The 27,610-nt window shown below is 45.0% G+C and overlaps 1 protein-coding gene across 3 annotated transcripts in view; it reads left to right on the top strand.

The window, feature by feature from the left end:
* The window catches only part of KCTD19 (potassium channel tetramerization domain containing 19), a 2,598,446-nt gene that overhangs the window by 1,601,070 nt on the left and 969,766 nt on the right, over positions 1-27,610 (top strand). For all 3 annotated transcript variants that reach the window (XM_078669086.1, XM_078669084.1, XM_078669085.1), the window contains one exon: positions 16,710-16,815. In XM_078669086.1, coding sequence (XP_078525212.1) covers positions 16,710-16,815 — 106 coding nt within the window. The remainder of the gene's footprint in view (positions 1-16,709; positions 16,816-27,610) is intronic.

Below are 27,610 nucleotides of genomic sequence, written 5' to 3'. Positions count from 1 at the left end.
GGCCTGTCGGATGATCTGTTACACAAGCTCATCCTGCTGATGAAGCCCATCGACACCTGCATGGGACAAATTGTGGAACTCTTGGGCCAGCAAGTGGCGGTACTGAGGGACAGGCCTACACCACAAACAACACCTCCACCTCACTCTGGGTGGCCGGAGGATGACAGTTCACCATCCTCCCCTGCACCCACAGAGAGTGGTTAGTCCTCAGGCCCCATTGGCCCTGCAGCCGGGCCCCCCTCCCAAGTGACGAAGGAGTCATCCTAAGAAGACCCTGGGAGTATCTGGAGGCAAAGCACCCGCCAAACGCCAGTCACGGAGCCAGCCCTGATAGCAACCCACTTCACCACTGCATTCACTTTTTGGACTGTCCTTCCCCACACTGCCTTGTGAATGGCATCTGCCTGTTGGACTCGGTCACCCACTAGATGATCTCATTTACCATCACTTTCAACTCACTGCTCCACCACCACCTCAATGGAAATGTCCCCCTTCACATGTCACCATTGTAAATAAGCAAAACTCACACACCTGTCGTTGTGTCTGCTCCCTCTTTAGTGCAGATGTACAGTCTACAACATGACCACAATGTACCAGGAGTATAAACTGTATGTAGGCAATGAGGAGTTGAAGGAACCTAGGGAAACACAACATTCACTGTTCTGGGTGTGGCATCACAGACATCACACAACACCTACCATCAAGAGAAGCCAACATGCACATGTCACAATGGACAACAAGTGTCAACATACATGTCCTGTAGCTGTTCACAAATTACCTGTCCCAGATACATTGCCAACCACTGCTGAGTCTACAACTGGCTGCTGTCACAATTCCCACATACCCCTTCACGACAACAGCAATATCATCAGACAATGGCTATTTTGTACATTGTCCCCCACCTTCTCGTGAAGCAGCGGGTGATGAGCTGTTGACGCAGGTCAACACCTTCCTCCTCTCCACTGTCCTTATCACTGGACACGGGTTGGTTTGCAGGTGGGGGCCTTGGGTCCTCATCATCATCCAGGAGCAGGGGAATCTCCTTGCGAATGGCTAGGTTGTGGAGCATGCAGTATGCCACTACAATCTGACACACCTTCCTGGGCGAGTAGGCCAGCACACCTCCGGTCTTGTCCAGGCAGCGAAAACGTGACTTGAGCAGAACAAAAGTACGCTCCACCACACAACATGTCCTACCATGTGCCTCATTGTAGCGTACTTCAGACGGGGTCCTGGTATTCCGCAATGGTCTCAGCAGCCAGGGACGGTTGGGATATGCAGAGTAACCTATGTATGACAAACACAAATAGACATTGCAATGTCGCAGAGGCAGAGGGCAGCAGGTCACACACCCAGCACGCCATACGACTAGGCATACTCACCAACAATCCATGCACACACGGGAAGCAGATTAGCCATCAGCTGGGGCACAATGCTGTTACGCAGGATGTAGGAGTCATGGGCTGAGCCTGGGAATCTGGCACACACGTGAGAGATGATCATATCTGCCTGGCACACCACTTGCACATTGTTGTACTGGTTATGTTTGCGATTCCTGTAAATGTGCTCAATTGCCTGTGGTGGCACAAGGCCGAAATGTGTGCAATCAATGGCACCAACAACATGGGGGATGTGCCCAAGGGGATAGAAGTCTCCATTCACAGCTGGCAATTCAGCACCCCTGTGGAAATGGATAAATCTGTCCTTGTATATCATCATGGCGGACAGAACATCACGCAGCACCATGCTGAACGTTGTTTGTGACATCCCACCAGCACTGGCCACAGTCTCCTGGAATGATCCAGTGGCAAAAAAATGCAGGACTGCCATCACTTTATAAGTTGGGATGAAAGCTGTTGGATATGTCCGGCGAGGCTGCAGGTGGGGCTACAACATATCACAAAGGGTTATAGGGTGGCTCTATCCAGATGGAATTTATGGATGATTGTCACATCCTCCATGTCCTCCAGCACTGGCAAGTGACAAAGCAGATTTGGCCTCCTCCTAGTTGAGATGAAAGTGGACAAATGCCAATTCAATACAGCATGAGATGGGCACAGCATCTCATGTTCTGGATAACACAGCGACAACAATGACTGACAAAAAATTGAGTGACAGACCAGCTTACATGTAGGGATGCCTACAGCTACACAAAGGGCTCACCTCTCAACTTAGACCAAACAAGTACATCAAACACCACCGAGGTCAATGTGAATGCACATAGTGATATGGCCCCATTTCACATGTGCACGCATGGGAGCATGGCATCCAGCATATGTGTAACAAATCAACCCCACTTTCTCATACCTTGCTGCTGTACCTGTCACACCTTAATGTGTCATTTCTACCTAGCACACATCCACTACACAATTGCCAAAGTTAGCGCACAAATGATGATTGTGTTTATGAGGAGACCTGAGAGGCCATTCAAAAAGAATTAAATCATGCATTGAAACGAGCATCGCTGTGATTGTCACTGCACCTCAACACATTGACATGTGTACACATTGTAGAGTCCAGAACAACACTGTCCTGCCTACACGACCATCAAATTCATAAGTGGCATGTGAGGGAGTACAGCCTGGCCAATCTACGAAATCACATACACATACATGACATGTGTAGTCACCAGTGGAGGAAATGGAACATTCCCATTGTGTGCACAATGATGTGCCATTGACCATGTGGGCACTGTGCACTGTTGATGTTTGCCAGATGGCCATTGTATGGTACCCATATCGCGGTAGCTACCACTTGGCCCCAGCGGGGTGTCACCAGCACACCCATTCACACAAGAGCGGTACTGATAGGCATGAAGACATGCCCAAATGGCAGTGGGCAAGAGGAGCATGCCCTAGAGCCAATGGGAACCTTGATTGCAGTGGCATGATGCAATTTTGAAAATCGCGGTAGGGGTGGTCCGCCACTGCGGAGGCAGTCATTGGATTGGTCTGAAAGAGGCGGACCTTGACCACCAATTGCCGCCGCTGGCACCTTAGAAATGACCCCGGGGAGCTATATATGTGTGGGAGGGAGCCTCACATTTCCGCTGCTCAAGAGCCTGCCGCCAGAGAACCCTGACCTGCTGCTGCTGCCTCCAGGGACTGCTGCGTGAGACCCCCTCATCTGCTGCTACCTGAGACCTCTCATCTGCTGCTGACTGAGACCCCTCATCTGCTGCTGCCTCCAGGGACTGCTGCCTAAGCCCCCACATCTGCTGCTGCCTCCAGGGACTGCTGCCTGAGATCCCTCTTCCGCTGCTGCCTCCAGGGACTGCTGCCCGAGACCCCTCTTCTGCTGTGCTGCCTCCGAGGACTGCTGCCTGAGACCCCTCTTCTGCTGCTGCCTCCAGGGACTGCTGCCTTAGACCCCTCACCACCCAATTCCACTGCAGTTGGTCCATGTCCACAGTGATGGCAAGGACAGAGAAGATCTGTGCCAGTCCATTCACAAGCAAGGAGCTGGATGTCCTGGTGCTTGAGGTGCTCACACAGTACCTGAGGTTGTATGGTGCCTTAAACATCATGGTAAGTCCTCAAAAGTGGAGGTGTAGGGCATGAGGGGCACACATGTAGTTGGACTGATGCAGTATATGCCTGAGGGTGTGGGGTTGTGTCATGCACTGCCAAACATGCTGTCTCCAGGGTGAAGGTGTGTGTCCCAATGTCACAGGTTTTCCTGCCTGCAGTTGTAGGTATGAGTGAACTGTGTTGTGTTGTCAGCCATACAGTGACACAGTGGGTTGTTCATGCAAAAGTCAGGACAGTGATTGCTTGGCTGAATGGCTGTGTGTGCCCCTGTTGTCCATCTCAGTGTGAGCCCAGATGGCCAGCACAGTGCCTCCCCAAAAAGACAAGGACACATCACTTCACTTACAGTGTATTTCCTAAGTATTTACTCATTGCACTCCAGCTATGCGCCATCTCAGCCCTGTAGATTGCACATGACCAGCCTTGTGTTGAGGAATTTCTGTTTGTGAGTCCATGTCCCTCAATGCGACACCCATGACACAGTTTTTGACTCACAGGGCAGGGACATTGAGTGCTGTGCAGTCTTGCACACAGTGAGTCCACCCCCAGACACAGGTTGTTATGTGATGTATGTGTTGCTGAACCCAACAATGGACTGGAGATGTGGGCAGGCCACATAGGGGTTTCAATGCTGGCATCCTGAATGTGTGTGAGATGTGCACGGACTTTGTTCCCCCTCACGACTGCATGCATTCACATCAGCTTATCCCATGCAGATGTCCCATGTGAGATGTATCCTAGTCTCTGATGGACATATCGTAGAATTTGTTAGGAGTTTGTATCTTGCTGCTATACTGATAGATGTTGGGACATTACACTGTGTCACTGATCATTCTCCCTCTTGTCTCCCATGCCTGCAGCTCAAGGTACACCAGCGTAAGGCCGTGTGGTGGGCCATTGCAGCCAAGGTGCGAGCTCTGGGGGTTTCTAACCGACGTTGCACCCACTGCAACAAGAGGTGGGACGACATCAGCTGGCAAAGAACATGGCAGAGATGACCTTGGGGCTGCTTCCTCGCACTGGGCGTTTGCCACGACGCAGCATGACACCACTAATGGACCGCATCTTGGCGGTGACTCAACCTGAGCTGGATGCACGTTTGAAGGAGCATCAGCAGTAAGCTAGGGGTGAGTATTTGGGGAGGGTTACTTTAGCTGGGAGTGGCTGCATGTGTACAGAGCCTGTGCCGGCGCTGGCCTATGTGATGTTCGTGGGTGCCAGTGTCATGCATTTGTCCTACCTGTACTTACAAAGGTATTTTTCCATGCTGTGCATTTCCATTGCAGTCTGAGTTGTGCTCTTCAGGTTTCTTCTGCATTGGGGTAGTCTGGGGATTCACATTGGGTGGGAACGGGAGTGTTCCAAATCTGAGTGTGACTTCATCAATGAGTCCATTGCATGCACCCAGATTGTGGAGGCCAATACATCTGACAACAATGTGCAACAGTATTTTGGCTCCAAAGTACAACATGGTGGGTGGCATTGGATCATTGCCATTGTGGACTGTCATGTTGTAGTCTGTGTCTGTGTTGTCCCCTCCCTGGTACATCCAGGTGTATCAGTGGCAACAAGTGGTGATCCTCCATCGTGTCCCTAGGTGTGCGCAGAGCTAGTTGTATGTCTGGTTGAATAGAGCCACAAGCATGGCTCAATCATGACTGAAAATCTGGGTTCCACGCACTGTTTGGATCTAAATAGTGAGTTGCTGTGATGTGATTGCAGAGGGTGTTGTGCAACATGTAGATTTGGTCATCTTTTGTAATGCATTGCTTGCATAGGTTTGTTCTGTTGCTGCCATTGACCTGACCCTACATCTCTCTCATGCAGAATCTCCTGTGGTCATGGAGGGACAGGACACGGACACCAGTGGGGGTGAAACTAGCACAACAGCTGCACAGGAGCCCAGTGACACAGATGTCACCAGCGCCTCAGAGGGGGACCAGAGTCTGCAGGAAGAATCCCAGCCTGAGACGCAAAGTACCACATCATTTGATGCCAGCGGGGATGCATCCATGTTGGCGGGCACAGGGAATGGTGACTCTGCATCATCTTCAGCCACACAGTGGCCAGTGCCCACCCTCCCAGCCACTTCCCCTGGTTCTGCCCGTGTCTGGTTCAGTAAGAGGGGACAAGTTACTTTCACACCTGGCACCGCTGCCCCTGCCCCCCCTGCTGCCATCAGTGCTGAGTCTGTTGATCTTTTACACCAGCTGTGTGTAGGCTAGACAGCTCTCCGCAATGCCTTAATTGACCATGACAAAATATTGGCCAAGGTGGTTGCTTTCATGGAGGGCATACATTCAGAAGTGGGTGGGCTGCACCGGACTGTCCAGGCTTTGTCCTCCACAGTGACGTCTGCCCTTCAACTGGCACAAACTCCCAGTCCACCTCCAGGGCCTTTGTCCACCCCCCTGGCAGTGGCCACATCTGACGATAGTGACCACGGTCCACAGACCTCAAAGTCACGATACAGCACACAAAGCACACAGCAGCAACAACCCAAGCGGTCCCGGCCACAGACACCATCCACACAGAAGACCAAAGCCACCCCAGAGCGCAAAGACAAAAGCCTGTCAGGCAACACCAAAGCCCAAAAAGCAAAGAAGCAGACCTCAGGCTTACATGCCTCAGAGGCATCCCCAGCTAGGGACTCTCCTGTCCCTAAAGCATCTCGCAAAGAGAGGCATGCAGTTTCTGTGCCCACTCAGGAGGTGGTGCATGGCAAGGGTACACCTCAGAAGGACTCCAAGGCAGTTTCACCCACCACCTCAACTCCCATTCCAAGCCCAGTGAAGCAGGGGAAGGAGGGTACTGTAGGGGTTACACCTGGTAAACAGGGGATAGAGAGGCAAAGGCGAAGCCAGGCGAAGCATTCCGCTGGATCCAGTTTGTCCCAAGAGAGAGTGCCAGCGTCTGCACCTGATGCAGCTTTGTTGGAGAGTGTGCCTGTTGTGTCCCCCCACCTCCCACTCCTACCAAGACAGTGAGGCCATTTAGACTCCCCAAGAAGTGGAAAGGCACCCCTCCACAGTCTCCCAGCCACACTGTGGCTCTCGTCAGCATGACTCCACCTCCACGTGCCACTACACCACCTGGTCCAAGCAGCCCTCCGGCTTCCCAAGCCACTGATAGCTCTACCTCAGTCAAGTGCTCCAACTGTCCCCTACACACAGCCAGCTGCCGGTCCTCCTGACAGCCAAGTCTGAGTGTTAGTCACCCTCAAACACCTGTCTCTCACACAGGAGGGCCTGTACTGCCCATTGGTACGCCCTGACTGTGTTGCTGATCATGTAAAGGTACAGTCGCACACATTCCCTGTGCAGCTTCTCATGGCCATGCTCTGCACTTTGCGCTGGGCACTGGCCTTGCTGCTTTGTCCTTGCCTGTGCAGATTCTCATGGACATGCTCTGCACTTTGCCCTGAATACTAGCCTTGCTGTTTTGCCTGTGCCTGTGCAGATTCGTATGTACTTGCTCTGCACTTTGCCATGGAAACTGGCCTTGCTGTCTTGCCCTTGCAGATTCTCATGTACTCACTCTGCACTTTGCCCTGGACACTGGCCTTGCTGTTTTGCCCTTGCCTGTGCAGATTCTCATGTACTCGATCTGCACTTTGCCCTGGACACTGGCCTTGCTTTTATGCCCCTGTTTGTGCATATTCTCATGGACATACTCTGCATTTTGTGCCTTGTTCTTCTGTTCTTGTGGTGCCTAACTGTGCAATATGTGAATAAAGACAGTTGCCCCTGTTGTCTATTTTGTCAGTGTCCTTACTGAATGACGTTATTTTTCTCTGTATATGTATTTTACTGTGCTACATGGTCTGTGTGGCTCTTCCACATAGTCTATGTTTTGGCTCACTAACTCTATTTTATGCAGGGGTGACACGGACTTCAGTGCTTCCTAACCTAGCTACTTGTGTGGGCAATTATGTCAATTTCTAATGGAAAGCAGTTGTCATTTTCTTACTTTGTTCATGTTGGCTATGTTGTACACATGTCAAGCTGGGGTGCACTGCCAACACAGAGTGGGATTCTATCCACAGTATTGCAGGCAGGCTGGCCAGGGTCATCATGTATGTGTGTTCTTCCTTTATGTGTGCCCAGTGGTGCATGTGTGTGGTCATCTTGTGATGGGCAGTCATCCTAGTCCCATGTCTTACTTTCCATGTGGGCTCTTGGATGGTCCGGAAGTGTGCAGCATACAGGGGGTGAGTTTGTCAGGAGTGTTGATGTGTGCATGCCTCTGCATTGTCAAGTACACGTGTGTCACCCAGGTGCTGTATGCCTGTTGTTTTGATTGTTCAGCCCTGTGGATGTGGTTGTGTGCCTACGTGTGAGTTATATGTTGTGCACTGTGCAGTTTGTTGGTGTGTCCTTGCAGTTCTGTCTGACTCCTACTTGCTGTTTTTGTCACTTGTGAGTATGCAGAGTGTGTGACTGGAAAGTCAGTGTTGTGTTTTGTTTATCCTCCATGTGTCTGGTTACTGTTTGTGGTGGCTGTGCAGAACTGCTGCTCCACACTGCCATTGTGGTTGTGTTTTCTCATGCATTGCTGTCACATGGTGCCTTCTTGACTCCAGTGTGGCATGTTGTGTGTAGGGTCATACCATCCCCTATCTGTATTTCAGGTGCCTAACCATTGTGGCCCTGCACTCCCTCCATTCGTGTAGGGTGCAATCCTGCCATGTCCCTTACAGACATGCCGTACATTCCACTTTGATTTCAGCTGCCACTTGGTTTCCATGTGTGTGTGCCTCCCCATTACTTCATTTGTGTCACTGTGCTGTGTGATGCAGTTCTTTGGCCAGGATCAATCTGTCACTCAGAGCATTGCCCCTATGGGTTGTATGTGATGTTCGTGTGCTGTTTGGCATTCAGTGCTGTGTGTGTATGTTGCCTTGCCATTACCTGGTGTGCATCTCCTGGTGTCCTGCCGTGTTTGCTATGTGATTCTTTTACTAATGCATTAGTTGTTTGTTTGATGTGGCTGTGTTGTTCTGTGATGGTGAACGTCTTGTGTGTGTTGTGGTATGTTGTCTGTGCATTGTTACTTACTGATGAGGTTGTGGACTCCAGTTGTGTCTGTGCTCCCATTGCCTTTACACAATTTTGCTGCACAGGGCATGTCTGTTGGTGTTGTGGTTCTGTGTGTGTTTCTGTTGGAGTATCTGTTCGTCTGTTGTTTTTGTGCAGACATTTGTTCTGGCATCCATGTGTGTGTGTGTGTGTGTGTGTGTGTGTGTGTGTGTGTGTGAATGTGCGTGTCTATATGTGTGTGTGTGTATGGGCGTGTGTGTCTTTCTCTGTAGATAAAAGGTTCCCATCTCAGCAGGGCCCCCTCTACCTTTTATCCTTCTTCGTTTGGTGCCATCCTCCCACTGACACTTTTTTTGTAACAAGGTAACCCAACAAGTTAGCTGCGGACCGTGGGTAAATACTATTATTCAAGAACAAGGGTCCTTAGCTTTTTAGATAAAACAAAAGAATGATGAAATATAGGCCATAATTGGAAACTATATTTTGTCACTGTCTAGCCGGACAGGACGTTTATTTTTCAACAATGTAAGTCTTGTGGTTCAAATAATAACAAGGCACAATCCTGTACCACGAAAGAAAAGAACACCAAGAACAAAGAAGAATTTCCAGAGTGTTGGAAAACAGGCAAAAGAAAGAGCAAATGTTGGCCACTTTTCAAATCAGTGTTACATTCACTGACAGGTCATTGCAGTAACCGCTGCCTGTTTGTGGCTCACGCCCCTGCCACAAACCCTAGAGACTGACTACACACAGCAGCAATGAGCAGTCTGTCTGGCAGCACAGTCTCAGCATGCCACCGGGGTGCCATTGACACTCCTTCAGCTACACTGGCTGCCAGTGAAGGCATGAGTCTCCTTTAAAGCACTGACAGTTGCCCTCAGCTTTTTATAAGACCAGCCCAAGTTACCTTCTGAACAGGATGACCCCCCACCCCGCCCCCCCCCCCACACACACACCTCCCCAAAAGAGCCCTACGCTCCCAGTCGGCCCATTTCCTATCTATTCCAATCACCAATAGAAAGAAAAGGGCAGTTCTGCTGCACGGCGATGGCAGCTAAACTCTAGAAGGAGCTTCCCTTCGCCCTCAGATACATTCTGGATCACAAATGATTCCACAAACAATTGAAAAGCCGCCTGTTTAAGGGATTAGATGCCTCCTACCCTCTCTCCTGGCTCTGCCTAGTGCCAGGACACACTCGTAGTATCCAGGCACTCTACAAATCCTTTCATTCATTCAATCATTGGGGCACTATACAAACGGTTGTTACTGAGGTATGTACTTCAGGGAGGGAGGCACTAGTTGCTTTCATCTCACTGAGGGTGTGGACTGGCCATATATAGGCCACTGGCTGGCTTCAGATGTCTGTCTCTGCTGAGACGTTTTAAGCCATGGGCAAGGTGAGCCCCAGTCTCCCGGGGAGGGAGGGGGGCTGCTAGAGCCAGCTCCCCTCTGCAGAGTCTTGCCCTGATAATCTTGAATAATTCATATTGTTTTAAGTACGAATTTCCTTTAATTTATTGTTAATGTGTATGGTGTATGTATATTGCAGTAATTTTGCAGAGAAATGTTTTTCTTTTTCAACACTGTGCAACATCTGATTATTTTCATTTAGATCAAGTGCAGCTAGCAGGGCTGTGTTTTCTTGCACTCTCCTTCGTGTGTTTCCCCTCCCAAATACTTATGGTTTGTGTGAAAGGTTTAAGGGCCAGACTAGTTTTGCAGACATATTCTGCACCTCTGTTGCTTTCTCTCGGGCTCTGTGGTGTGGCCATTGGAGGAGGGGGCAGAGGTGGAGGCGGGGTCGCTGTATCTCCTTTGCAGCTCCCTTCTGCTAAACCCTTCATTAACTTTCCAGAGGCTTCAGAGGCAGACTGAGACACTCTTGGTTACTCAGGGTGTTGGTTTCATTTTGCAACACTTCTTCGGTCAGCCTATTAATTCATAAATGCATTTAAGAATTATCAGGATGATAAAACAAATGTTGCAAAATGAAATGGACTCGCTGTGTAACCATGAGTGTCTCAGCCAGACTGTCTGCCTCTGGAAAGTTTTTAAGGCAGCTTTGATCACGGTGCCTCCGCCAGAGCCCAGAACTTGGAAACTAATTATCTGCTGAGTGCAGGAAGCACAGAGCACTCTTAGGTAACAAAAAGAAACATTTAACAAGCAGTTAACAAAAAGAAACATTCAGAACTAAAAGTAACAATATACCATCTCATATGCAGGCTTTAATCAAATCTGTTAGAAATCCCTTCCATTGCACTGCACTCTGTCTTTTCTTAACCTCTTTAGAGGTTCCTTTCCATACTGACAAGTTGCCTCCCTTTTTTCTACCAATTGCATCCTATCTCCATCATACTAGTGGTAATGTAAGCATCTTATATCTTCAATTTTATTGACTTAGAAGGTCCCAAAGGTGTGTGTGTGTGTACATGGGAGGAACTGTATGGGGTTTGCTTGTGTGTGTGTGTTCTTTCCGCCTGTGGGTGTGAAACTTTGCAAGCATGTCGGTCTACCTACGTGTGCTGATGAATAGTGCATGCATGTGTTCAATGGTGTGTTTATTTGTTGTATAGCTCCTAAATCCCTGGCAAAACATGCACCCAGGATAATATCCTGCATAGCTAAAACATATAAGGTCTCAACGGCGAGACCTATTGGCTATGCCAATGCTTGTTTCATAACCAAAGGTGAAGGACTGTGAGTTACAAGAGCCCTCTCTGGCTCAGCAGCAGGCCAATCAATTGACATTTTGCAAGCAGACCAAACTCATTAGAAACCACAATTTCGAATAACGTATTCAAGTCAATTCACAACACCTTCGAGATCTTGACAAAGCGATCGACTTGCTTGTACCATTCGGCAGTTTCTCTCTCAATCTAGGAAAATTATTCGTGAATGCAGCTAAATCGCTCCTACTCCAGGGAACATACACACACCCTCCACTAGGTACCTCTCACAGAGGATAAGCCTCAACTCTTAATGTTCCCTCTCCTGGAGGTTGCATTTCTCCTGTCACCTTCCTAATGCTCTTCTTCCTCAACCACCTTTCCTCCCATTTGTCAAGCATACTCCAAACGCTTATCCCTATGATCATCTCTCGAATGTGTGTTTTCAGGCATGTCACTCTCTTCCCTTACAATTCCTGGGCACTGTAGTCCAACCTCTGATTTCCCTGCAGCACCTTCGTTCAGGGCAGATCTAGATCATATTTCGGAGCCAATTCCGGGCATTTCTCATGTGTGCGTCATGCCTTGCGGTGACATCCTTTGCTACAAACAATAACTTGTCTGGCTCATAGGTCTCTATCCTCTCTAAAGGCAAGTCCCCACTAATGACTGTCCACCTCAGCCTTCAACCTCACCACATCCAACAGCTTTGCCTTTACCGCAGCCTTGATCGTGCCCTTACTCAACGTGCTATTCTGTCCTTCCCTATTGTTATTATGGTATCTCAGCCTGTTCTCTAAATCTATAGTATCTTGGACATGCTGGTTTCCAGAGGTTCCCTGGTTTGTACTTGCTTCTGGTGTTACACCCATTGGTCCACTCACTGGAGCTTCCAACATCCTAAAATCTAAGTTCTTGTTTGCCAAGGATACAGATCGTATCAGACTAGAACCAAATCATATTCTCAAGGGATCCGGAGTCGCTGGCAAAAGGGTACTAGATTCCACAGGTATCAAGGAAGGACCATTTCCGTTCATGGTCCCACTTCCTCCTAAACCAATTCTCTCCTCCAACCCTGACTGTTACCGACTAGGGCTTCCCACTGTGTTCGGGTCGTACACAGAGACTGCCAGTCCGATAGTGACCAGTACCGGAAGGTCTTCCGGTAACTGTGAAGCAGTGTTGACTCCACTTGATTCTGCACCTCCTAAACTGATATTCCTGGTCCTCCTACTCTCTTTGAGATCCTTCCCACTATCCCTGCACTAGAACCTGTCTGAGATGTTGAAACTCTTTCTGAATTCCCTGCATTAGCCAGTTCTTGCCTTCCCTCCTCTGAATGTGGGTTGTAAGGTGGAGGATGCTCTGATAATAACCCTATCTAACAAGCTGTTGTCCGTATCACTCCCATCATTTCCATTTACTCCTTTATTCTTATCCTGAGAATTTCCCTCTCTCACCAACATCAGATACAACCTCTCTCCCTCAATGGTTTCTAACCACCATCTCTTAAGTTGTGCGTTCCATCGTGCATCTTAATATGCTCTCATTGCCTTCTTCACCTTACCTTGAAATCACTCCCTGTTCTTTGCATGTGCTGCTCGCATCCATGTGTGTAATGCCTCAAACTGTGTTGGTCTAGGCAAAGGCTGCTGCACAGACATCACTCCTCTCAACTGATACAACACCTCCAATGAAAATGAACCATAGTGTGGAAATGCCAAATCCCCTTCCTTTTCAGTGCTCTTATGCCAATTTCGAAGCCAAATTATAGTATGGTATCCTACTTTTGTCACCATTTAAGGTGCTGGAGTATCCTCAGGCAGTGCTTCTTCATCCACTTGAGTAACAACTCCCTGATCTCCTCTGAACAAATTCAGCAACACCCTAAAACAGTGAACATTTGGATCAAATGTTCCCCCAATAGACAAGATTGTCTCAATCACACACTTGATGACTATCAACCAATCCCAGCACGGCGTTACACCAACCAACAATCACAACTTCGTAATTGTCTGTCTTCTACAAGATCGATAGAATTCAATCATCCAAGAACATTCACACATGGCGACCCTTGACCTGTGCTGGTCACCCAAATCGGTATAGTCCACCCCTGTACACAAGGTGTACCACACAAGTCCCACATGTGCCATTCATCCAAAGTTGCTTTTCTTAGGTGGAACTACTGAGGACGTCTCATGACAACTCCTCAAATCTGTGGTCAGACAATCACCATAACTCAGTGTCCTCTACACCATTTAATATATCCCCGAAATTTAGGTCACTTCAGGACTAGAAACTCAATGAAAGTCCTTGGACCAAGTCCGGCCCAAAACCACATTCACTCGATTCTCACGCAACCTCTGCGAGACATCACACAATCACATCACTCCAATCTACCACACAACGCATCCCTATTGATACTCACTCCTCTGTTCTCCGCTGTTCTTGTCACACAGTGAAGCTCTGTTTATCTCCAGCAAAGTTCGTCCCTATCTGTTCTCGATCTTTGGGCTCTGTTTCAGGGCTCTAGGCTAGGTCTCTTTTCTAAATTTTATGGATTCTTCCCGCTTCATGAGAGAACCATTTTTCTATGCTACCAACTGAAGGACCAGAGTATCCACCTTCTAGATCTGCTCTAGAACCTCAAGTTGATGGTACTTTTTCTCTGTATGAAAGCTTGAGGGGAGAGAAACCGTTAGCGAGTCAGTCATTTCAATTGTGATTCCTTAGGACTCTTAAGAATAACAGATTATCACATGAGGTTAGTTGGTTTATTACAAAGCCAAAAATAACTGAACCTATAGACATCTCAAGATGAGGGTGTAGAAATACATTGGAACTAATACAAAGTCAAATCTACAATTGAAATTAAGGTGGTGCAACATGCACAAGATAATTAATTCAAGAATCAGGATACAAAAGAATAAGAAACAAATGTCCAAGTTCCCCTGCATCGAAGGTTCGTTGAAATAAAGCATTAATCTGTTCCTACACTAGCACTAACGTGTCATCCCTAATAAAGCATTTTGCAGGCCAGGATCAGTTAAGGTGTCAACGTGTGAGGTCTTCAATAGAAGTCTCCCCACATCTGTTGGGTCGAGTAGCATGAAGCTATAGAGCTTGTTCTAAGATGCTTTCTCTCACGAGGCAGAGAAGAAGTGTCAGGAGCTCTTTCCCTAGTTACAATACATCAATCTTACAGGTGACTTCCCAAGATCCTTCACAGGTCAGCCATCTGGTCAGGCCATATCCACATAAGTACTTTTCCATTGAGCAGCAATGCTCCTGAGCGGTGATGAGTTGAACTTGATTCCCAGGTTCTCTCCAGTGAGAAAGTACAACAGTTCTCCATTATCAGTATCAGCGCTCAATGTACTCCTTTCTCTCCTTGCCTAACCCCTAAAAAAAAGACATTATTCCAACTAACAAGGATGATTCTTCCACCTGCAACTGAAACGTGAGAAAGAACAGAATTCAACATGCACGTGAAATTTAATTATTAATTTGAATTTGAGAGCTTCCAGGGACAATGCATTTCAGGGCCATAGAATTTGGCTAACATAGGAGAAATGGAACATGAACTTTATGAGGTTATATTGAATTGAATTATGTACAGTTAATAATTATAAATATATAAAAGGACACAATTAATTAGCACATTCAATAATGAAATAATTGTCATTGGCATTACACATGCATCCAGTTAATATTCTCTGCTCGTTACATTCATTTTCCACTTTATTTTCTTCACATATTTTACATTTTGGACTAAACACATCACATTCATGTCATCACGCTACAAGATTCTAACACTTAGGTTAACACGAAAAAAAATGATATGCGGATGCAATCTACATGTGTGATTATACTGCACCCCTACAATGAAAAAATGATTTTTGTGCTACAACAGTCTCAAGGGCTTTGAACTCCCCTGCAGGCTTGTAAAATTGCTGAATGTTCCAAAGTGAATAAATTAATGCACACATAATGATCAGGATATCACCCATTCACATGACATCAACCTCAAAGGACAGTGGTGAGAGAGAAGACTCTTCAATTTGAATGATCTGATTGAGGATTAGTTTGAATGAGCTTAGGTTGGTGTGTTACCTCACTTCAGAGCAGAGGACTTTAAAGTTTTTGGTAACAGGAGGGACAATGGCCTGGATCCAGAGAAATCAATGAAGTTGCAAGGGTTGAGGTTGTCTTAGTGTTTGTGATTGAAGGGCCACTATTGCTACAACGTAACTTCCTCTGCAGCATTCACAAAGCTCTACAAATTCACAAATTGGTTTACGGAGCAGAAAAGCTGTGTAAGTCCCAAGGACAGGTAGCACCAACTAATTGATTCTTCAAATTCCAAAATTGGAGAAACAGACAACAAAAAGCAAGCTTTTTGTTTTTTTCTTTCATCCCCACTCTCTGGAACAAAATCCTCCATCTGAGGACAACCGCATGATGTCTCAACATTTCCATGTGTTAGCTCAGATCTCTTCTCTGTTAACATCAACTCTTCACCCGCTAATTCTACATATGCTTTTACCTAGCCTATATTTAGCATCGGTTCTATTCCACAGATCCTTGTATTTTATCAATGTTGTCTGTTCTTTCCAAATTACCAGAAAGTTGATGTACTAGCCTAACTGATGGTACATTTGTATATATCGTTAAAAAGCTCTATCGAGCATGACTATTTGCATATTTTTATAAAAACCTATTTCCTTATCCCACCTTGCGCTTGACGCGCCACACACTTGCCCTCTTCGCCACCCTACACCTTCTCTGTTCTTCTGTAGCAGAACTGGTGCGTACAATAAGAACACAGCAATCTCATGGTGCTGCCCTGTGATCCCAAAGGGGGGTGGAGGGTGAGCAAAGAGAGACGGGAGTCTGCAGGGAAAGAGAACAAAAAGAGGGAACTAGGTGGATTTAATTGCAAGCCCTGGTGTGCTTGGTCACCCCTTAAGAATAAGCCCAGCTGCAATCCGTGACACAGGCATTGCCATTATTAGCATGTGCTTGGCACCATGGCACTATGCACTGAGAGAAACATTGTAATGGACAATGTGTGTGGGGGTCCAGCTCCTCCGTGGGGGCATGCCAGTCCTGTGAATTCAAGGGGACAAAGAAAAGATGGCTCAGAGGTAGAAGGTAGCTTAGAGGGGCGCCTTACAGTATGGCATAAGAGAGAAAGCTAACCATAATGTTTCTTAGTAGGACTGAGATCCATTGACTGAGCTGGGTGTATGGGTAGGTCTTGAGAAATGCTGTATTTTGGGTCAAAACCTGAGGCGGGTTCTCGATATGGATATGGCCGCATGTCACAGTTGAGATAAGAAGGGTGCAATCTATGGTTCAGGAGGATTGGATTAATTTTGTTAAGTAATTTTGTATGATTTTTAAGAAAACATGCGTTTCTAGTCTGGAGAGATCAGTAAAGTTTACACCGATCTTAATATTTTTTAAGGTTGTGGATCAAAGAAAAAGAATCCCAAAACGAGGCAGAATGCACTCCAAAGGAAACGATGATTCCAGGAGAGGCTGTAGGGACTGGAGCCAGTGGAACCTCCCAAGTAAGATATTCTTGCATTGTGCACTACTGTATTCAGGGACATTCTCAAAATCTGGCTCTTTATAGAACATTTACATACAATCATACAAGTATAAGGATCAAGTTAACATGCCAATTTACAGCATTCCAAACACATCATGATGAGGCTCTGAGAGAACTGACTAACGTTGTATTTACAAATATACAATACTATGTGCATTGCAATGGTTCAGTCTTAATTGTCTGACATTATCATAATTAGAAAGATAATAAAACAATTGAACCTACAGCCGACTCTAAGCTGAGCACATCAATCTTATAGTCTCATATAGAGTTGAGTCCTATGCAAGCCAACCACGGGACCTGCTGCAGTTCGGTCCCACTGGAAATCCAGAAACGAAATTCAATACATAAGTGGAGGCAGCACCAGGGATGAAGACACAGATTGGTCACTTTATTTCAAAAGTTCTTTATTGATCTTCATAAAAACACTGGACAACAGCCAACGTGGTCCGTTCCTGTAAAAAGAACTTCCTCAGGGCTGTAAGCAACATAAAACAACATATAAATAACATATATATATATATATATATACATGCAACAACTCGCAAATTCTCTCGTTTAGGCACGAAAATCATGGGCGTAAACCAACTTGTGTTCCAGCATTATTTTATTTTAATTCCACATTGTCAAGACGCGTTTCGGCTGTCCAAGCGGCCTTGATCACCTGATCATGCGCAGACATTTCACCAAATTTAAAGTGCTAGTGCATCATATAATTCATAGACATAGAAGACATAATGCAAAGTTTAAGGGCCAGATGTAGGTCGCCAAATACCGGTCGGTAACGGCCGATTTCGGCCATTACCGACCGGTATTTGGGATTTGAAATGCAGGTGGCCTTAATTTGACAGAATCTGTATATTTACTGATTCTGTAAATTTACCGATTCTGTAAAATACCGAATCGGTATAATTACCAAATCAGTATTTTGACATGTATGTAGCACTGTAAGCAGTGCTACAGGGGTTTAAGAATTCTTAATTTACCACCAACTAGAAGTTGGTGGTAAATTATGAAAACCCTTTAAAAAACATTTATTTTGCTTTTTAAACAGTGCCATGTTGCAGACATACATGCCCTAAGGGCATGTATGTCTGCAACATGTGCACTCATGCACAATTGAGGGGTGCAACAGGGTGTCATAGTGACACCCTGCCACCCTTCAATGTTTCCCCCAATTACCGAATCGGTATTTACCGATTCGGTAATTGACATTGATTCCTATGGGCCTCAAGGCCCATAGGAATCAATGGCAATTACCGAATCGGTAAATACCGATTCATTAATTACCGAATCATACCGATTCAGTAATATTACCTACATCCCGATTGCCAGTTCTTAAATACCGAATCGGTATGATTCGGTATTTAAGAATCGGTAATCAGGGATTACCTACATCGGGCCCTAAATACCTTAACAAGATCAGATTTATACTTTGTAATCTGCACCTTTCACAATGGGATATTTCAATATACATATATAATATCTGCTTAAATGCACACATAGTATTTAATGTATTTTACCCTTCGTGTGTGGATGTTCAATCCAACCAGGTATTTATCAGCCTAAATGCTCTATTTTCAAATCTTACTTTTCAATATTATTCTTCCCATGATGCAATAACTATTTGTAACATGTTACGTGCTCACCTCTGTGTATAACTAAACCATAAATTAATAAACAAAATTGAAGATAACGAAGCCTCTCTAAACAGCAATATCTTTAGGCAGATTAAGAACAATCATCCATTGACCAAAATATTGCACCTATAGACTATAGTTTACTATATGTAGCTAAAAAGAAACAACTATTCAATTTAATAAAGTGATTGAACAGTAAAGTGCCATCGTGCTACAGTACTAAGTTTTCAAAAGGATTCAATTACTACTTCATTGAACCTTAAGGTGTCAAGGTGCAACAGTACTATGATCAAAGTGTCTTGTGCCTAAGCATCAAGCTGTAAAGTGACTAGTGCTTAACAGTGCAAATTGTAGATGCATAACGGAGATTATTTATAAAGTGAACAATGTGCGTGTATTGTGTGCAAATGCGCATCCTATTCGTCTATCAACCTGTGTGCAAAGTTATTTTCAGGACATGTAAAAAGAAGCAAAATGTTATTGGTCAAGCTTTACTCCATGATACTGCTAAAAACAACCGGCTAAAAGACACATGAATAAAAACTACCCAAATATCTTAAAACCAATCGCTAAAAACAGTGTTCATGAATTTAATTTAGCTAAAAAGGGTTGTGTTGTATTAGTTGTCCCATACCCTGATAACCGATTGACAAACAGAGATATACTTAAAATACAGCATTGCAAACCATTAATTTGGAACATTTCATTGTACACATTTACTAGATGGCATTCCTTCTTCTCATTATTTAAAAGGACTTGTCATCACAGAAATGTATGAAGATCCTCTGTCGCATTCAGTCCTCCAGGCCACTTAGAATCGAACTCCAGTATGTAACTTACCGTTGGTATTGACTCTATAGCAAAATATTTTAAATATTTAGGACTGCTATCATGTACAGCCTGGAAGTGTCTTGCGACAGGATAGTTTTGATCTTTATTTGTGATGGCCCTCAAATGCTGTAACACCCTTTTATGCACTGCCAGTTTTGTACTGCCTATATATTTTAAGTGGCACTCGCATTCCAAACATACACACAATACTCTGTTTTACACGTAAGGTGTTGTTTAATTTCTTTGCTTGTGCTTGAGAATGCTGTTTTATAGGTTTTTGTATTAATACCAAACTGGCATGCTCTGCATGTCAAGCATTTGTAAAAACCCTTCCTAGCTGGTAGCCAGATATCTTTCTTGAGGCTCTCCTGACTGTTTCTTGATAACATGTTTACCATGCTCATAGATTTTCGAAAAGCTATAGCTGGGTTTGAGGGCATATGTTCACCTATCACAGGGTCATCCTGGATAAAGTGCCAATTTTTTCTTATTATGCTTCTCAATTCCTTCTGTTGTTTGGAATATGTTAGAATCAGTCGGACCTGCTCCACTTTTTCCTTGCCTCCTTCTTGTAGTTTTTTGTTTTTATATGCAAGGAGTTCATCCCTTGGTTTTAACTGGGACTTTTTCATTGCCGTTTCTACTACCTTTTTGCTATACCCTCTATCTAGGAACCGTGCACAACTCTCCAACTGTTTCTTTTTTAAATCTGCTGAGCCACTACATATGCGTCTAATGCGGAGCATTTCCTCATATGGTATGCTCTTTATAAGATGGGGAGGGTGCGCACTAGTTGCATGTAGCAGTGTATTGCCGGCAGTAGGTTTTCTAAAAAGGGTAGTTGTTAAAACATTGTTCACAATTAAGACCTGTACAGCTAAAAATGCCACGGAGTATTTGCTGATATTAAAAGTAAATTTTAGCTTAAAATCATTCTGATTAATATCCTCAATAAACTTCAGCACACTCTCCTCTGTCCCACGCCATACAATAAAAAGATCGTCTATAAAAAGCAACCAGGATACAACATGATCTTTACAAATTTGATCATATTTTCGCTTAAGGACCAGTTCCTCCCACCAGCCCATAAATAGACAGGCGTAGCTAGGGGAAAAACTGGCCCCCATAGCTACTCCTTGCACCTGCTGATAAAATTGACCATTAAAAAGGAAATGATTATTTTCTAAACAGAAGGACAACATATCTAGTAACATTCTCGTGTGATGGGCATATGCTATTGGTCTTGTGCTCAAGAAATATTCCGTGGCCCGGAGCCCATCCATATGCTTAATACAAGTATATAATGAGCATACGTCCAATGTGACCAATAGAAAATCCGAGCTCCATGCTAGATCTTTAGTTTTTAGGAGGAAGTCACTTGTGTCCTGAACATAGGATTCTAAATTCTTCATATAAGTCTGTAGAAAATAATCAATGTACTTAGAAAGGTTCTCAAGTGGTCCTTCACAAGCAGCTATTATGGTTCTTCCGGGTGGGACCAGTGGATTTTTATGGACCTTTGGGTTAAAATAAATATACGGCACTAAAGGGTATTCTTTCTTAAGAAATTTATATTCATCCCAACTCAGGAGACCTAGGTTTGTCCATGCCAAAAGGTTGGTACATAACGTCTCTTGTATGGCCTTGTATTTCGAGGGGTTACTTTTTTTGTAACATTCAACATTATTCAATTGGCTGTAAGCTTCCTTTAAATAGTCTTCAACTGGCCATAGGACGACATTCCCGCCCTTATTAGCATTTCTTATTATCAGTTTTTCCTGTTGCAGTTTTGAGATCAATTGATTATATCTTCTTTCCTCATTTGAGTATTTTTTCTTTGTTTTATTATTTGCGTGGGTGAGTTTCTTAATTTGCGCTACCACATGTTCACTGAAAGTATCCAACCCATCATGGGCTGCCAATGGGATAGATTTAGATTTTAATTTAAAGGGTGTTGCTGGTTTCCTTTGTCCTTGGAGGGTAGATATTTCTTGTGTATTGGCCTCATCCCCAGAGCCAAATCACACATATCTTGATATAGGTTGACATCTGACACCAAGAGACCGGGGGGGTTCAAAATCTTGTGGAGGATTTGGATGTTGCTCCATTACTGATTTTTGTAGATGGATTTTCTTGAACTTTAGTTTACAGATGAACTGGTATATGTCTGCCCACGTTCATGTATAGTTGAAGTTAGATTCTGGGCAGAAACTCAGGCCTAAACAGAGCAATTGTTCCTCCGCTTTGGACAGATCGATGGTGCCCAAATTGATAACTGACTTTGAATCCAAAATATCATCAGCTCTGATAGGACATTCTTCTTCTTCTTTTAAAATACCTAGTTCCTCCGAACACGCCCCGACCCCGCTTCTTTGGCTCTACATTGCTTGCGGGCCTGGCGTCTCCCCCTTCTCATTTGGCAACTTGTTTTGTCACTGTGCCTCCAAACCTTGGTCTCAGTGTATCCCGCCTGCTTTGCTTTAAAATGTCCAATTCTTCCCCCAATGTTAATTTTACTCCAGCTGATTTGCTTGCACCTTCGTTGTCTGACCCGCTCTCTGCTGCTGAGCTAGACACTGAGGAAAGTTCTATTAGTTGTCTTTCAGTCCCTTTATTTCCTTCACTCCGTTTGCTGGCAGTAGCTGCCCTTAAACTATCATAACGTAACGCAAAAGTAAAAATCTGCCCATTGGCGTAATCATCTCTGTCTCTTTTAAATTTATAAATCTTCCGTGTCTTGATATTTTCCTCCTCCTTGGCCAATCTACTTTTCATTTCATCTCTTAATTTGGATTCTTGTCTGGGATCGCCCCCTAATTGTTTGATGCCTTCTTCCAGGGTATCTATTTTTATCTGTAAATCTGCCCCATCAATCTCTGTATATTTGACAAGAATTTGCACAAGGCGTCTGGATGAATCGAGGTTACACTCACCCCACTCAGCCATCATCAAGGGATTAGGCGCCTCGTAGCTGGGGGCTAACATAATACGCAGCCCCCTGGGAATTCTCCCCACATCCAGATATCTTTTCAACGAGTGCGCCTCCCACCATTTAGACTGTTCACGTCTGGTGAGTTTCTCCAACTCCTTAAATAGTTCTTTGAGATTAGTAGACTCTGCCCGTGCCTCTACATTTGCCTCTGAAATAACGGTGGTTTCAGTCTCTAGGGCATCTAAAAACATTTCATCTGCGGCGAACTCTCGTGCTCTGCGCACGTATTTTGACATTTTTGAGTGAATTAAACACTTTGGAAAATATGCTTTACCGCCCCAACAAGCTTTCACAAACAGAAGGCCACTGTATCCCCGTCCAGACACACAATCCCGACGGGTGAATATTCGCCCGAATGTAATGCTTGATTGGCTTGTCGAGGTTGGGAAATACCTCTTGACCCACACAGTCACAGTTGCTTGACTCTTACCACGTTGTTCGAGAGACACTTGGGTGCTGCTTTTGCCGCGTACCTGCTCAGCCGAGCAATATCTCACAGCTTCTAGCAATTCCACTGCTTGTCTCTTCCACGTTGTGCTGAATAGTTAACGCTCCTCCTCGCACTGTTTGACTGCGTCTGGGGGGCTTCACCCTTTCCCTTGAACGGACTCCTCGTAGTGCCCTTGGGATCCCCGCCAAAGCACCACCACGCGCCCTCGGCGATGACACACAGGAACCTTAACGGGCAACAGACTGCTTGCTGTGAAGCCTCTCCTTTCCACAGAGGGGGTCCACGAACCAGCAACAGTCCAATGCCGGTAAATATGCAACAACTCGCAAATTCTCTCGTTTAGGCACGAAAATCACGGGCGCATTGTGTTCCAGCTTTATTTTATTTTAATTCCACATTGCCAAGACGCGTTTCGGCCGTCCAAGCGGCCTTGATCACCTGATCATGCGCAGACATTTCACCAAATTTAAAGTGCTAATGCATCATATAAATCATAGACATAGAAGACATAATGCAAAGTTTAAATACCTTAACAAGATCAGATTTATACTTTGTAATCTGCACCTTTCACAATGGGATATTTCAATATACATATATAATATCAGGGCTGTAAGCAACATAAAAGAACATATAAATAACATATATATATATATATATTTCCCTTAGGATTGTTTACTTCCTCCTGGAATCCTCCTTTTCAAACGGTCCCGTTTTGTCCGTTTTGCGACTCAAGGGTTGAGTCTGTCGCCCACCTTCTGTTTGAGTGTAGTGTCTATGCAGCTCCTAGATTGAAATGGCTAAAGCCCTTGTGCAGAAGTCTGGGAACAAGATCACACCTAGAAGCCCTATGTATACTACGCTCTGATGCCCGCCCATTCTTTGCATGCTGCATGGCAAAATTTCTTGGCTGGGCATGGCGCATAAGATCTATAAGAAAGCTATTGATCCAGTAATGCCCTTTTTTTATGACCTGTTTTAGATACTAGTGCAAATATTTGTAAGGATAGCTTAAATGTGTATTTTATGTATTATTGTTCTTATCATGATTCCCTACGGTATCTTATATTATGCATCTTTGTAATGATTTTACTTTTTGTACTGCTTTTATGATATGTACCGTATCGAAATAAAGCTATACTACTACTAATATATATATATATATACATATATATTCAAATTGCACATTTATACATGACAACTATACATAAAAAACCACATATAAAAGTACAAATGGAGATAACTAATCTTTTGACATACCAAATTGGCACTAATGTATAACATATCTACATCAAGACTTAAAACATAGAAACGTCCCAAATTTGGGAGAAGCAGGGGTTAAACTAAGGGTACACCCCCCCGCTATTCATATTGAGGGGCTGTATAATATGACAGGGCACTCCTTATGTCTCATAAAGCATAATAACTATGAGAAACAGGGGGAGAAGGAGGATTAATGAGACTAGGTCGGCCTCCTTGGGTTGAGTACAGAACAGTGTGGATCCCACATGTAGGACCCTAGGACCTAGCTCAGCTATAGGTGTATGATTGCTTTGAATCAGTGTACCTTCCAGAAAGAAACATTTCTTTCTAGTGTCCCCTCACTCACCGGGTTTTCCCCACGGTGACATGCTTCGTCATTGGGGCCATCCCAGTTCTCTACGAAAAGGGGCGTGCTGCGACTCACGAACTACGCAGGAGCACTTGAGTGTGAATGACTATGTGTGGTGCAGAAAAAGTGGTGGAGTGGGTGTGTGTGAGTATTCAAAATACCGTGCTTAGTGGGCCTAACTGTTTTATTGAGCTCCTATGCAGGTATATTACAAGTGGGGTTAATGTCACTGTAGGGCAACCTATAATGTGATTGACTCAGTGATCGATATGGTCGACATGTTTCATGCTTCCCCTAGCATTTCCTCAGGACCATACAGGGACCAGCCCTGTATATGCCACTCCTAAATCCCAATTTTGGGAACAGTGAATTTACAACAATAAAATAGTGATTTTGGCATGCATTCATATTAGAAATACATACGTTCCTCTTAAATAGAAGGTGTTATTAAAGCGAAAAATGACACTTCATAGTCTCGCTGGGGGGTCAATTTCACTTATGGGACACACTGTTCCTAGCTCGTGAAATTGCGCAAATGTACCTACTCAGTACACCCGCTAAAAGACCATATAAAGGGCTAACTCCTCAGGCGTCCTGCCCACTTATTGGTCCACCTTCTAACTCATTACAATTGTATCACATCCCACCAACAGCTTCATGTTTGGAGATCCCCGGATTGACAGGTTGAAAGAAAACAAACGCTATGCATCTATTGTGCTCACATGGTGCCCACTTGCTATTCATCAATATTTGCTAACACTGTGTCATTTGAATGGCTATGACCAATAAACTAACCCTGGGCAAAGCACTACGCTACGCTCGCGTAGTATGCGAAGTTTGCGCAACTTCGCACTACGTGAGCTGCACGTAGCACAGTGCGAACACGCATAGCGCAGCGTAGTGTAGTGCAGCGGTCATTTTTTGCCTGTTGGCGTTCCTCAACGTCATGTTCGCGACCGCGAGCAAGCAAAATGACATCCTGGCGAGACTCTCAACGCGGGGAGGTCAGGTTTCTCATTGCAAGTGGTCGCGCATGCTCGCGACCACTCGCGATGAGAAACTACCAGTCCGGGTTGAGAAAGCTGCCGCTCGAGTAAAAATCTACTCGAGCGGCAGAAAACTACAGCTCGCACTGCGCAAGATGCCGTTTTCAATGATTGCACAGTGCCGGATGCTTGTCCGCACTGTGCAATCATTGATAAGGCATCTTGCACAGTGCGAACATGCTACTACGCAGCTCGTGTAGTGCTACGTGAAGTTCGCGTAGTGCGAAGTGCACTTCGTGTAACTTCGCATAGCGCTACTTCGCGAACTACGCCCAGGGTTACAATAAACGGGCTAGAATTGTCTCTAAATACAAACAACAAAACAGTGCCCACCTCTTAAGAGAGTTAATATTTCCAATCACCGACCACAAAGTGAATGTCGCTTCTCCTACGTACCCAGCGCCCACACACCATTCATTAGCACGTCAGGATAACTGGCGACCAAACGGGCTCAGGATGCCATTAAATACAAGCCGACAACCAGTACATGCCTCCCAGGGAATTAGTTGTTCCCATTGCCAAGCCCAAAAGAGTACAACTTACGCACATACATATATTCTTCAGTAACAACATTCCAATAGCAGCATTGAATAATAGCCAATCGAGCGGGCTAGGTGCCCTTGAATACAAGCCGCAAGAGAGTGTTAAATATGGCAAGTACCTCTCGCCCTTGTCCCATACAAACCAGACATCCATACATTCCACTTACCCTCCTGTCCTGCTGCGCAGAGTCACGGACGCCACAAACCCAAATATCGGCAGCCTGCGGTATGACATCCGAATTTCCGGCAACTTTTAAAGCTCTTGAATCCGCATAGTCACGCGCGTACAACGTCATGTTCAAATCAGCACGGGTTACTCCAGGAATTTGCGCAACCCTCTGTGCCATCTTTGAAAGCGAAAGCAAACTCCAATAAGTCAGCAAAAAACAAGTCGAGACACTGAAATCACAATGTACAACTCAAACATTATATTTAAAAGTCTGCTGGTAATCAAGATGGAAAGTAGTCCCCACAATAGTCGGAACTCCTGCATTGCACCTAGAGTACAAAAAGAGACATGGAAATATTAAATGCTCATTGTCATCTCTATATCTGCATATACACTTCCTGATGACATACGTAAACACTTGTGGCTAACTATCACGTCTATCCATAAGTTATCCCTCAAAGCGTATTGAACCCAAGTTAGATTTGGATCATAGTTACGTATTGACGCCAACCGGACGCCATGATGGTATGGAAAAACGGCCCAAACAGGCTACCAAAAGAATATATAACCCCTGCAAGAAAACCGCATCATATTATGAGAGGTAAATCAGCCATTTCGGGTGTATACACCATTGTCATTTCACAATTTTTTTATTGGGAGTTTCCAACAGAATCAAAAACATACATACAAGAATGATAAAAACAAAAAATTATTGACCATGATGCGAGCAGTAGATAAGGTTGCGAGTATCTTAAGTTGGTACGTATTGAAAAAACGATACGATAGGGTCAAAGCAATTTTAGGCGTAAACTAAAATAAAAGCGATGCTTGGGAGTGACATGGCAATATTTATAATCAGCACATAAAGTATCTACACAGATGTGGTGAATATTGGGGTACAAGTGGGAGCCGTCGCAGAGAGAGAGTCTCAGGTATAAGCAGCAGCTGCAGGGTAGGCTCAGAGGCAAGTATGCAAGTGGAGATTCAGCACCAGGGTCTGGGAGTGCGGAGGGGGGAATCATGGGGGGTTATGCGCACTGAAGTAGTTGTCTAGTGAAGACCACATTCTTCTATGGGGGGGGGGTGCCAAGGGGTGTTTAGGAGTGAAATATTGTCAGCACCTCTGAGGTTGGAGATCCAGTTTAGCCAATGTTTAAAGGAAGCTTTGCGGGTGTCCTTCCAATTGTTCAGGATTATTTTTACAGCTGCTGTAAATAGAAGGTCAATTAAGGCCTTGTCGTCTTCGGATAACGAAATAGCTGTAGTGAACCCCAGAACTAGGGTGGGAAATTCCCGTGAGAGGGAGATGGAGAATACGTTAGTGATGAACGCAAAGATTTTGTCCCAGAAGGCTGTAACACATACACATTTGAGTAGTAAGTGTTCTAGATCGCCTTTTTCCTCATTGCAATTCCAGCAGGTGGCGTCGTCTCTAACATTATGTAAAAAGAGGCATGCTGGAGTCCAAAAGGCT

The sequence above is a fragment of the Lissotriton helveticus genome, chromosome 12, assembly GCF_964261635.1.
Source record: "Lissotriton helveticus chromosome 12, aLisHel1.1, whole genome shotgun sequence".
NCBI classification, from domain to species: domain Eukaryota; kingdom Metazoa; phylum Chordata; class Amphibia; order Caudata; family Salamandridae; genus Lissotriton; species Lissotriton helveticus.
The sequence above is the reverse complement of the archived record's forward strand: the minus strand, read 5'-3'. Positions and strand labels throughout refer to the sequence as shown.